Consider the following 12,500-nt stretch of genomic DNA (forward strand, 5'->3'; position numbering starts at 1 on the left):
ACAATCTCCTCTTGTAATCTTCCTTGTGGTTGGTTATTTATTTCGTGTTTGTTTACATGAATAGACAAATACGAAAAAAATTAATTTATTTTTTATCCTCCCATAAATCCACAATACTTCTATCATACTGAATATAACCCATTCACACCGGGGCTATTCCAGCTCTGAATGGTCAGAATGCCGGGGTTTTCAAACGCATAAGCCTCAGGATTCTCGGGTGCACTAGCTGCAAGCCTGGGCTGTCTGCTCACTCACCCCGAGTGCCGGCCTTGACCAAATATCTCATTGCTGGCATCCGACCCAAATACCACAAAAGGTGTCAGCACGTCATCCGGCGCGAATGGAATAAAGAACAAAATAACTAATATGGGCCCTGTACTATAATTTAGTCTACTGTAATATTGATAAAGCCATAAGTTTCACAATACAGTAAAGCAAAAAAAAGACAAACACCTAAATGGGTATAAGACGAGGGAAAGAAAGAGAGCGTGTAAAATCGCGATATGTCGCATGAGGCTGCCTTCTCCTGAGACAAAACCCATCTTGGGTGCTGTGCATGTGTTAGTAGTGCCCATCCTGGGAACTGGCAAGCAATGAGTTAAGGGCTTCACTTTCTTACTGGGTGCTCTTTGTTAATTTTCTGAACTTATATTTTTTAATAATGTTTGTGTCCTTTTTTAGTTTGAAAAATTCATGGGCAATAGTGGATGTGTTGTCTGAACTGATCAAGAGCCCCTTGTGTTGTTAGAACTGTTTCCTATCTCAGGTCTCAAACAGAACAGCTAATTATATTACACTGAAGAAAGCAGTACACTGTTCACTCCATAAACTTGTAATTTCTCTCAGTATTCAGAACTTTTGAAGTACTTTAGAATCTCTATTGAAGTTTGTTCCACAACAATTGTTCTGTAGAATTGTCACCCTGGTTACTTTTTAACCCATTGCATATGGGTGTCATGACATTCATGACACAGGAGCTCTGGCCTGATGATGGGCATCAAGATGTACATGTCGTTTGGGGATATTGGATCATTGTGTTATTTTATTATGCTATGAGTAATGAGGGAGTAAAGATGACAAATTCAGTCATAATTATTATAATTACCATAATATTAAGCAAAATGGGTTTCACCTTACATCCAAAACCTACCACTTTCTTCTAGCACCAACAGGAGAGAAAGCCTTGAATGGCACCCATCCACGGTCTCTAGCAAGCACTGTTTTTTATAGTGTGAAAGCACATAACAAGTTGCCAGCCTCTTGCCCTAAAGTACCACAGATGAAGGATGTGCAGGCAGAACGAAAAGAGGATGGTGATTCAATCCATGCCTAGTGTCTACAATGTACCCTTGTGCTAGCAGGGATGCCTTTTACAGTGGTGCTCACAGTAATAAACTCAGGTTTCCTTCTTCTTCCCTATCTCTTCATGTTATCTTCATTATGGATGGTTATATGTTTTGTATTCATTCATGACATTACACGAATACAAAAAAATTAACCCATTGCGGATGAGGCGCCAGACGACCTAACTGGTCATCGGGATGGGCAGTCTATGATACTAGTGACACCGGGTAAAAATTAGAGGGACGGGATAGTGTTTTCTCTGCCCTTTGTTTTGCACAGACTAGCTGGGTGTGTGTTTCAACTGTGGGCAGATACTGATGTTGCGTCATGTACGCATTGACACCCATCTTTTAGGCCTAATCAGTGCCGACATGTATGCCATGACACCTGTTACGCAATGGGTGAAGTTGCATTTTTTGTCTTCCCATATAACAGCACTACTTCTATCATGCTGAGTATAAAGAAAATAATGAACTAATATGGACCCCAAACTAGAGTTTTTGTCAGCTACAGTAAAATACAAAAATGTCTCAAGCTTTACAATGAGTGACTAAAAGAGAGTGGGAAAAGTCAAGGTATGTTGCATGAAGCTGCCTCGCTCTGAAATAAAACCCATTCTGGAGACTGAGCAAGCAAATATATCCCCCATCTGCAATGGGTTAACTTCCCTTACTTATCCATCCCCTTTTCTATGACCTTGCCGTAATGCCCCAAATGTCCTCTGCCATATTTCAGTCCCTGCTGAAATGATTTTCATACCTCAAGACCATTGACAAGTATTGATATACAAGACTTTTTAACCCATTCATGCTGGGGGTCATATTTGCCTAATGCTGCTCCCGCCGGCTATGTGACAAGTGAGGATTGACAAAAGGAGGTTTTGTATTTGTTTACATAATTTTTACAAGTGAAGAAAAATGACTCTATATGAATATACATACATAATGATGTAAAATGTATGTTTTAATGGTGAGATCATGACGTGATAGGATGTCATCTGGCGGGAGAAAAATATTCCCATGACTTTATATAACATCATCTGGTGCCAATGGCATGTAAGGGATTGTTACTTGGATCTTTTTTTTTATTTTTTTTTTATGATTTCTTTTGGGCCTACATCCTACATCTCTTCAAGTTTAAACTTTGCTGAAATTTGGGAATTCTAGTACTGATACCAAATAATGTAGCTGCCATCAGAGTGATAGTTTTGTGGCTAAAGGGAGCATTTTGAGTACAATCTTTATCATTTTAATGATGTTTATAACATTTTCATAAAAAAAACTTCATCTTTATTCCCTCTGTAAAGTTTATTTATCAAGGGCAACTATTGTGAATCTGACTTCTTTACTGTATCAGCCTGTTTCCTTATTCAACGTTTTTCATATTGGATTCATGTCTCATTTTGAAGACCTGCTGCCAGAGTGTCATGATTTGCAAGTACAGGAATACCACTGAATTCATTTTTCTCTGCCAGCGTCATCTTGTTGGCATGGTTTAGAGGCCAAAGACATTTTTGACCAGGGTCTGTGAAAGAATCACTTGCAATGATCATTTAGGTATTAACAACCTTTTCCAACTGGTCCACAGCCTTCATGAATAGTTCATATATTTTCTGAGGTAGAAAATGAAACATTTGTGGAGCTTTGAGCTCTTAGTATCTTTTAAAATATTTGTGAGTAATTCCAGTTACTAAACTAATTTATTCTGACCATTATAGTTTTATTTCCTTAGTCAAAAATTTGGTTGGGTCTCATACATTTAATATGAGCTTTAATCTAAGTATTTTATCTATATTCTGCAGTAACCTACTTTACTAATAAGCATGCTACCTTTGGTTTGCAAATCAAACCAAACCAAGTGTTTATTTTGTTTGCACTTTCTACTGATGTATCTTTTTATTTGATCATAGAAACAAGGCAAGTGTTATACCACTTGCATTCATTCTTTTCAGGATTTCTACATCTTTGAGATTATGATTGATTAATCATATCTAAGTGATTTACTGATTCTCTTTCTACTATATTGCTTTTATTATTATTTGTTTTTTGTTTTTAGTATTTTTTTCAGTGTAAATTCTAAGTTCTGTTTTTTTTCCTTCTTTCTTTCTTTCTTTCTTTTTGGAAGCCAAAATATCTTCACGGCTCGATACTTTTCCCACCCCTGGCTGGCAGATGGCTACCACTCTGAAAGTAATGTGTGATTTAGTGATTGCTGTTGCCTCTAGACCAGTGATGTCTACAAGCTCTATCTTGCCATAATCATGCATGGTGGAGATTTGGGTATAGTTTTACTTTCACACAATAATATGATTACAATGTTTATGTTACATTGTCAAATCCTATAATGACCTCTTAACTTGTTACTGCAATATGTCAAGGATATTATATTTTCCAATTATAAATGTTTCTTTCATTGCTATATGTTCCATGCACTTTTTATGTGACATTGAACATTTTGTACAATTTCTTACAATTATTTATGTATATTCATCAGTATAAAAATCTTTCAACACTTTTTAACAGCACGAATCTTTAATCCTTGAAAATTGCTGATGAGAAATGTTTTATTTAGATTGATATGGCAATTATCAGACAGTTTTCAAATAATATGTTGGCCAAGTAGAAAAAAATAGGGAGTATCACCTGCCATGGTATCAGAGCCCATCCATAGCCCCAGTGTCTCAAGATTGTATAGATGAGATACCAAGCAATCCAGAATTGATGAAACTGAATTAAGGTGCTATTTTGTTGTATCCATATACAAAGGTAATAGGTTCTCAGACTACATGTAGAAACAAATGTATTAACAGTGAGGCCATATCCTCATCTACTTAGTAACTGCTCCCTTGAGCAGGTGCTTAGTGTTTGTCTTTAGACATTGATTACATTTACTGATTTGAAGCATAGATATTTATACTACCTTATAAATATGACCTAGTTGCATTTTAGGAGTCCTTACGCATATATGTACACTGCTGGCAGTCTAAGGAATAAGATTATGGAGAATCAAAATTATAAAAGGGCAAGTTACTCTTTCCTATATAAGATGTAATATAATGTTAATGCCAGTTTTCTTTTGTGCAAATGCTTTTCTTGGTATTAATTATCTTCAAATTAGATAAAATCACATGTGTTCTGGTACCAGACCTGCGATGAGGGGTGTAGGATTGTCATTATTAAACTTGAAATGAAGTGTATGCTGATGAATACTAAAGGGATATATCTTTGTGATTCAGTTGGCAGAAAGAAAATTTTAAATGCTCTTCCCATTCTTCATACCCATTCCAATACCTCTTAATATGTTTAGTCGGAGAAGATGTTATGGATATCAAGATCAACCAGTGGTAAGTTCATTGAAGATGAGCAGATCATGATTATTTTGATAACTTGGACACCATGCTGTCAAATGCATGACAGAAAATACAGCATTAACTTTTGTTGAAGGTAATGCTGGGAAATCTGCCAAATGACTTCCTTCGTGTGGCCCCTACACAAGCACAGTCACAAGAAGAAGCAGATCGTGCAGCTGCCATGCATCTTCAGCAACAAATGATAGCTCAGTCACGACATTCTGCTGTGGGCCGGCTGCAGGCAAGTTGTATATATTATGATTAAACTTTTTTTGTGTATTACATGTTCAACATGGATAAATATCAATATTTTAATTTTATTACTTATTGTCATTTTGTTTTATTAGTAGTATTTTTTTACACTTAGGACCACAAGCATTTTGTAACCAAGGAGCCAATTAAAAGGCCTACCTGACCTTACCTGTTTACTCCATTCCATTAATTTTCTTAAGAAAGATATATTCATGTTTATTCCAAGTATAATCATTACTGTTATTATTATCATTATTATCATTATTGATATTATGATATTGATGAGGACATCAAAAAGTGCATGAGTATTTAATTTTGGTCCTCCTACATGTGTCATGATGGTGATGTTGATTATAATTACTATATATATCCTTATATTCACCAAAATAGCTTGAATTAAAAACAAAAAAAACAGACATAGATGACACTACTCTCTTCTGGTACCACCAAGAAAGAAAGCCATCAAGAGTAGCTACTCATAGGCTCTATCATGTGATAGCTTCAGAGAGTAAAGACACAACCAGATACCAACACCCCAGTTTAAAGTATCAGTGATACAGGGTCTGCAGGCAATATGGGAAGAGGAAGGTGATACAGACCTTGTGGCAATTGTACGCACAAGTTGCCCTCCTCTTGAATATAATGAGTTGATTTGGCAAATGTAAACCTCACAAGCATCAATGCATACATAACATGACACTGAAAAAAACTGATTCCAGTTAAAGTGTGCTCACAGTCATGAAGTATTTTGACTGGAATGGCACTAGTTTGAGAGGAAGTCAGCCTAAACCTTTGTTTTAAGATAGATTTAAGGGAAAATATTTATTAGGCAAATCTAAACATTTTCTCAGTCCCGTTGATTTTCAGCAGGTGCTGGTGGTGTCAAAGATCACCTGTCCTGATGGCCAGTTAGCTTGCTTGGTCCCCAATGAGTTAGAACACAAAAAGATTACTAACACAGAGTTGACTCTAGTATTACAATGAGTGAAAAAGGGCTATGATATGTCATACATTGCTCATTTTGCTCGGAAATGAATCTCGCCTGGAGTGCTGTGCAGCTGACACAAGTGCCTTTTTGGAGGCCAAAGGTAGTAAATCTATGCCTGTCTCCTGTGGGTTCATAACATTAATAGTAGTAATGAAAGATAACATATAATGAATATTCAAGGAATAGGATAAATGGATAAGGTCAAGTAGTCCTATTAACCCTATGGCAACGGTGCGTCACACCTGTGTGACACAGATAAATGCCCGATTCCGGGGTGTCATACATGTATGATTCCAATGCAATATTGCATAGGCCCAGCATAGGGGGTTTCCACTTATCGCTGGGCCTGTCGGGATTGGGTTAATTGACTCCTTGCTGACTAAGCACTTGTGGAGAATCACTTTCTTCATTTTACACAGAAGTATTGAAAGAGTAGGCAGTAGTACCCTGAAACACACTGCTGAATGTTTAAGAGTGAAAGTATATTTGATTGCAAATACTGTCACCTTTGTCATCTGATTTTATTCTGTTCAGTGATAAGAATAGGTGAATCATGCACTATTCCATATTTTTGAGTGTAGAAGACACATATTCAAGGATATCTTTGGGGAAAATATTTTCATCAGTTTTCGTATATTAGCAAACATCAGCCCAGTCTCCTATAGCTTCATTTAGTAGCTCTTAAAACAATTAAAGTAAAGTCCATGATGAAATGATATATGGTCATTTCATGTTGATACTGGAAATATTTATATTTTTGTAGTTGTCTGAAAAGAATATTTTGAGTTGAGGCATTACTAATATTGCACAACAAAAAGTATTTATGAGGGATGTGGCATTACCAGATATCTGGTGCTACATTAGAGGAGAGTGGATTGCTGTGTTTCTCTATTACACTACGAGTTAATAATTCTATTTTGTGACTTTTGGTATGACATATTGCAAGGTGTGGTGATTTGTGTGGAAGTTCCATTCAGTAGTCATATTGATATATCCACTCTCAAATTGAGTTTGCTTTTAATGCTTGTTTAGAATTTTGTGCTTATAGTCATTTTGAATTTCAAACTTATATATGTTTAGTTATGTTTTTTTTATGGGTATTTGGCAGGACTATACTGTTATCAGTACATTTACATTCTAAAATTAACTTTTTCTTTTTTTGCTAATCCATAAATGTAAGCTCAAAGAGGTTTAAAGTTTTATTACAGTAATTCTTAGCTCTTGCTGTACAATGCACATTAGATGTAAGAGAGCCCAAAAACTAACCTTCTGTTTGTATGGGAAGATGGTTTCTAAGATTTTTTTACCAGAATAATGTCTTATACACATAAAATACAGCATATTGTATTATCACCACTGATTGTGACTATAGAATTATGGTCTATGGATGGATATTTCATATTTAGAAAGGATAAAAGAAAAGTATTACCTAGTATGATGGCCAAAGCATTACGAGCTCAGTATATGCTATCAAGACCAAGACTGTCTCACATTTACATATTTCATTTTATACCCCCAGAGCATGGTTCAGCAACCTTTTGAATGCAGTATCCCATTACTGTATGAATATCTTGTTTTTAACCCCTTAACGATGGGTGACAAGATACCATGTCTACTGGTTCCTGGGTCAGACGCTAGGGACGAGATATTTAGTCAAGTCCAGCGCGTCTGGTGATTGGTCGTACAGCGCTCGGCTGCAGGTAGTGCGGTCAAGAATTCAGAGGCATTAGGCTTATGTGTTAGTAATATCCCAGCATTTCGACCATTTGGAGCCAAAATAGCCTCGCCGTTAATGGGTTAACCACCTCAGGTGCCAGCTATAATTTATGTGCCTGCTACCCTAACTAATTCTTTATTATACAGATCCTGTAGTTCAGTTCAGTTCAGACAGATTTGCGAAGATGTCGCTTCGCCCGGGCTATATGCACAAGGCGGCCCGGTCTCTGTCAGCTATGAGTGCTGACTCATCTTATCTAATCTTATCTGATCATCATCGCTGAATTCAATTCAGCTCAGTTCAGAGAGATTTGCGAAGACGTTGCTTTGCCCAGGCTGTGTGGATGGGGTAGCCCGGTCTCTATTAGCTATAAGTGCTGACTCATCTGATCATCATAACTGAACTCTTACCGTGGCAGTCAGATTGCCTGTAGGGGCTCCAGTTGCCAGGGGGGAAGTGACAGGCATAGCCGTCTAACCAGCCCAGTGGCTGTCGTCTCTGGGCCTTGCCTGAGGAAGCGAGTGTGCTCGCATTCCATCAGGTAGTGCTCTAATTTGGCATCCGGCGCGCCACAATGCTCACAGCGTCGCTCATCTTGCCCAATAGTGGGTATGATTTGCCACGCACAAGTCAGTCTGTGCAGACTGACTTCAACACATCTTGATATTCTAGGAGAGATTATCAGTGACTCATAGCCTGTGGTGTCTGAGTACCAGCTGGCCGAGAGGGAGGTTCTCACTTCCTCTTCATGTCGCTGCAGGGCACTGACCTGCCCTGCAACCATCGTTTTACGCCTTAGCAGTTCCCGGCTAGGATGCACCACAAGATCACTCAAGGGTTTCTTCCTGCCTTCCTCCGCTAACCTGTCAGCTACGTTGTTCCCTTCAATACCAACATGGCTTGGGATCCAGTTGATGATGATGCATCTTCCCTGGTCCAGGATTCTCTGAGCAATGGTGAGAATTGTGGTTACAAGGTTAACGTTATCAAGGGGCATGCTTTGTTGCAGGGTGTCAATGGCGGCCCTAGAATCTGTGTGTATGACAACATGCCCGTCCGTCTGGGCTGCATGGGCTAGGGCTCCCACAATAGCTACTGCCTCTGCCTGGAGTGAGGAAGCATTGTCAGATACCCGCATAGCTTTCTCTATGCCCCTTGCTGCAAAACCGGTGCCTGCAGTGCGGGTGATGGGGTCTACAGAACCATCCGTGAAGTAGGTTTTACTATTCAGCGGTGTGATTGCTGTAATGTTCCTCTCTGCCTCAGCCTTCAATAGAGGCAGTGAGTACTGTGTCTTTCTTCTTGATAGACTCATGACGGAAAACTCTATCAAGGATCGTGCCCACGGCGGGGCTGTGACATAGTCAGGGTGGGGAAGGTCCATGCCCTTAATTAGTAGTGTCTCTTTAAACTCAAAGCGTTTCAGCACTCTGGTTGTGTGAGACAGCCATATGTTTTTAGCAAAGAGCTCTTAGTTCTGTGCAAACCGACACTGCACTGTCTGTCTTAGCTGCGAGTCCAGTGGGGACTGTAGGATATTGGCAAGGAACTGGGCTGCCATCTGATCAATCTGGGCGTCCAGGGGAAAGAGTATGGCCTCCAAGAGGAGGTTAGTAACCTTAGCCCACCCAGGAGCACCCAGAATAATCCTGGTGGCTTCGTTTTGTATGATGTCGAGCCTTTTCCTGAGTCCAGGCTTGACTGTGATCAGGGCGACGGAGGCATAGTCCACAATGGGACGGACAGTGTGCACCCGGAGTAACTTTCATGCTTTCTAGTGTGGCTTTCTATGAATAATCTTATTATCTTTATGTAGTATAAAATAAATTTTATTTATATTTAGAGGTCTGTCTGTCGGGCTACGCTAACTGGGAATGATTTTTTTTGATGTTTGTCGTGTACAATAGTCTTTATTCTTACTCATAGGGGTATAGGCATGTCAAACACATTATCTCTTTATTGATAGCTGGGGGTTGCGACGAGCGTGTGCCCATCGTGGCGGGGGTGAAGTTCACGTTGAAGGGGAATTCTTCTGCCAGGTGGTGGCTGTCTGGTTGCAGCACTGAGAAGACTCTCGATGAGTTGCAGTCGGAACTCGAGTTGGGTCAATCTTCCGCTGAGGTAGCGGTGAACAAGGAAGCTGTTCACCACCGCCGTGCCGATCAAGTGGTAAAAGAGGACCTGATACCACTTGTGGCACATCCTAGGGATCTCATAGGAGCGTGCCAACTGGTCCGAGAGGTCGACGCCCTTCATGCCGACGTTGTAATCGACAACAACCTTCGGCTTCGTGCGGACCTCTCCACGGCGATTCGGCGGCAGGTCGACAGACTCACTGTGGTGGATCGTCAAGAGCATATTCACATCCTTCCGATCCTTCCATGATAAGGCCAACATCCCCGTCGCTGTTGACCGCGAGTCTATCTGGCCCCTCTTCGTTACCTTCAGGTCCTTCGGCATGAACTTGCGGTTTAGACGGATTGTCCCCACCGCGTTCGTCTTCAGGGCCTGCAGGTGATGGAAGAGAGTGGGGGAGCTGTACCAGTTGTCAGTGTACAGCCCATACCCCTTGTCAGAGAGGGAGGTGGCGCTCATGAGGTCAGTCACGGCCTTCATGGATGCCGGCAAGCTGCCGTGGTCCTGATCCATGTACACCTTGAAGGCAGAGGTGTACCCCGCAGCAGGGCCATTGCTGGCGCACAACTTGTACGCCTTGAGGCCAAAGCGTGCCCTCTTTGATGGGATGAACTGCACTGCACCATGACGTCCTCTGTAGGCGAAGAGACTCTCGTCGACAGTCACCTTCTGCTCCGGCGTGAAGACGGTCTTGAACTGCTCTCCGAAGCAGTCAATGATGGGCTGGAGCTTCCACAGACGGTCGTCGGCAGCGCAGGGGTCCTCGTTATCCAAAAAGTGAAGGTGCCCCATGATGGCATCAAAACGATCACGGGTCATCGTCTCCGGAAAAACGGAACACCGAAGGAGCGGGTTCGTCGACCAGTAGTCACGGAAGGAAGGGTGGGGCTGGACACCCATGAGCATGCGAAGCCCCAGGTACCTCAGAAGCTCTGTGACATCCATGACACTCCACTTCTTCATGTGCGGTGAAGAGGCCGATGGGTTCTGCTCGGCGTACCGGTTGGTCTCCTCCATCATCTTCTCCCACAGCTGTGGAGTAAAGAAGCAGTCGAATACCTCCTTCGCCGATGAGTCCTCACTCAGGTAGTCAAGCTTGATGCCTGGGCGGCCAGCAAAAGCAAAGCGGCGAGGTACATTCTCCTTCTTCTTCCACTCGAAGAGTGAGGTTCCAGGGGCGTTCTCCTTTGCAAGGCGTTCGAGAGTGATGGAGAGCGGCTGGTCGGAGTCAATGGAGCTGTCAAGACCAGAGACATACTCCAGTTCCTCCCAGTCGTCATCATCAGTATCCAGCTCCTCAGGGAGCTGGATACTGAATCAGAGTCGTCCTCCAACTCACAGTCGGACATCACAGGATAATCAGGATCAAGTTCGCTCATCTCCACTTCCTCGCTTCGACCTGGCGTGGTCTGGAAGAGGTAGTGGTGAGGAGAAGGGGCATTCCTCATTGTTGGTCTTCCCTGAGTCGAAGGCTGGGGATCATCAGGGTCCTCATCGAACTGTAAGACACGTACGGCCGGCGAGTACCTCGAAGATCGGGAGCGATTTACTCTGAGAGCACGTGACATGGCTATAGCAGTCAAAGTCAAGCAATGATGTACTGAGCAAAATTCCGCCCTTTTATATGCTCGGTCAGGTCAACCCTTTGTTCCCCAATTATCAAACTAGCTACTAACATCACTCTAATCATCATTATCACCTTACTAACAAGCAATTTACATCATAGTCACGCCCACATACCCCCCTCATTTACATAAGAAACTCCGCCTTCCTTTTCCTCTTCTTTACCCCCTCTACACCCCCCCTACCTCCCATTACCCCCCTTGCCCACCCCCACAGCCCCCTCTACCCTCCCTTTGCAATTTAGGGTGACCAGAAAGAAAAACTCCTTTTTTTCTCTTTGAAAAAAACTCCACCAATTTTCTTTCATTTTCTTCTTCGTTTTCCTCTTCTTTACCCACCCTACCCCCCCGACTTTGCCTTTTATGGTGGGACAGAAATAAATGGCAAAATTACTCTTGGGAAAAAGTGTTAAAATCGTCGCGCAGGGCCGGCGTCACTAGCGGGACGCCAATGTCCAGATCGCCGGCCCAGGCCGGCGCCCGGCAATACGCATTTTTCACGATTGACAGCTGTGGCCGGCACCCGGCAGTAACGGGTTAACGACGGGGCTATTATGGCTCCAAATGGTTGAAATGCTGGGATACTTCAAACATGTAAGCCTAATGCTTGGGGATTTTCACTTGCCAAGTGCTATACGCCCGATTACCTGGTGCGCTGGCCAGGAGGATATCCACAATGAAATATCTCATCCCAAGTGGCTGCCGCTGCGACCACTTGATGTAATATCTTGTCTGCTGTCGTTAATGGGTTAAGGTGTGTGTGCTTTCTGCTATTATCTAGAAATATAGATGAAATGTGAGTCTAGACAATATATATTACCAAAGTAATTCTAATTAGCATTTAGTATAAGAGGTCATCATAACTGAAGGAAAGAATAACTTGAAGAATGCCTGTCTTGGAAGGTTTAAGTTTATATTAATTATTTTTCTAGGATTTTTCAGCAAGTCTAATATCAGTGTTTATAACCTTTGAAGGTATCAATTGTGTCAGCAGTGTTAAACAAGAACTATGGTATGACACGCATGGATCCATATGTCAGAATGAGAGTAGGGCACCAAGTATTGGAGACACAGACGGATGTCAACGGTGCA

The 12,500-nt window shown here is 41.7% G+C and overlaps 1 protein-coding gene across 14 annotated transcripts in view; it reads left to right on the plus strand.

Annotated features, from left to right (window-relative positions):
• The window catches only part of LOC122243325 (toll-interacting protein B), a 32,360-nt gene that overhangs the window by 2,491 nt on the left and 17,369 nt on the right, over positions 1-12,500 (plus strand). For 9 of the 14 annotated variants that reach the window (XM_086546758.1, XM_086546762.1, XM_086546761.1 and 6 more), the window contains exons 2-4: positions 4,580-4,687; positions 4,788-4,934; positions 12,384-12,500. The exon at positions 12,384-12,500 is cut by the window's right edge and continues 32 nt beyond it. In XM_086546758.1, coding sequence (XP_086402884.1) covers positions 4,601-4,687; positions 4,788-4,934; positions 12,384-12,500 — 351 coding nt within the window. In that variant the 5' untranslated portion in view covers positions 4,580-4,600. Of the gene's footprint in view, positions 1-1,779; positions 1,920-3,468; positions 3,624-4,292; positions 4,366-4,579; positions 4,688-4,787; positions 4,935-12,383 lie in introns of those variants that run through there. The other 5 variants (XM_043000855.2, XM_086546764.1, XM_086546756.1 and 2 more) reach the window with 4 other exon arrangements.

The sequence above is a fragment of the Penaeus japonicus genome, unplaced genomic scaffold, assembly GCF_977035675.1.
Source record: "Penaeus japonicus unplaced genomic scaffold, GWHDUDI00000001_assembly GWHDUDI00000018, whole genome shotgun sequence".
Lineage (NCBI taxonomy): Eukaryota > Metazoa > Arthropoda > Malacostraca > Decapoda > Penaeidae > Penaeus > Penaeus japonicus.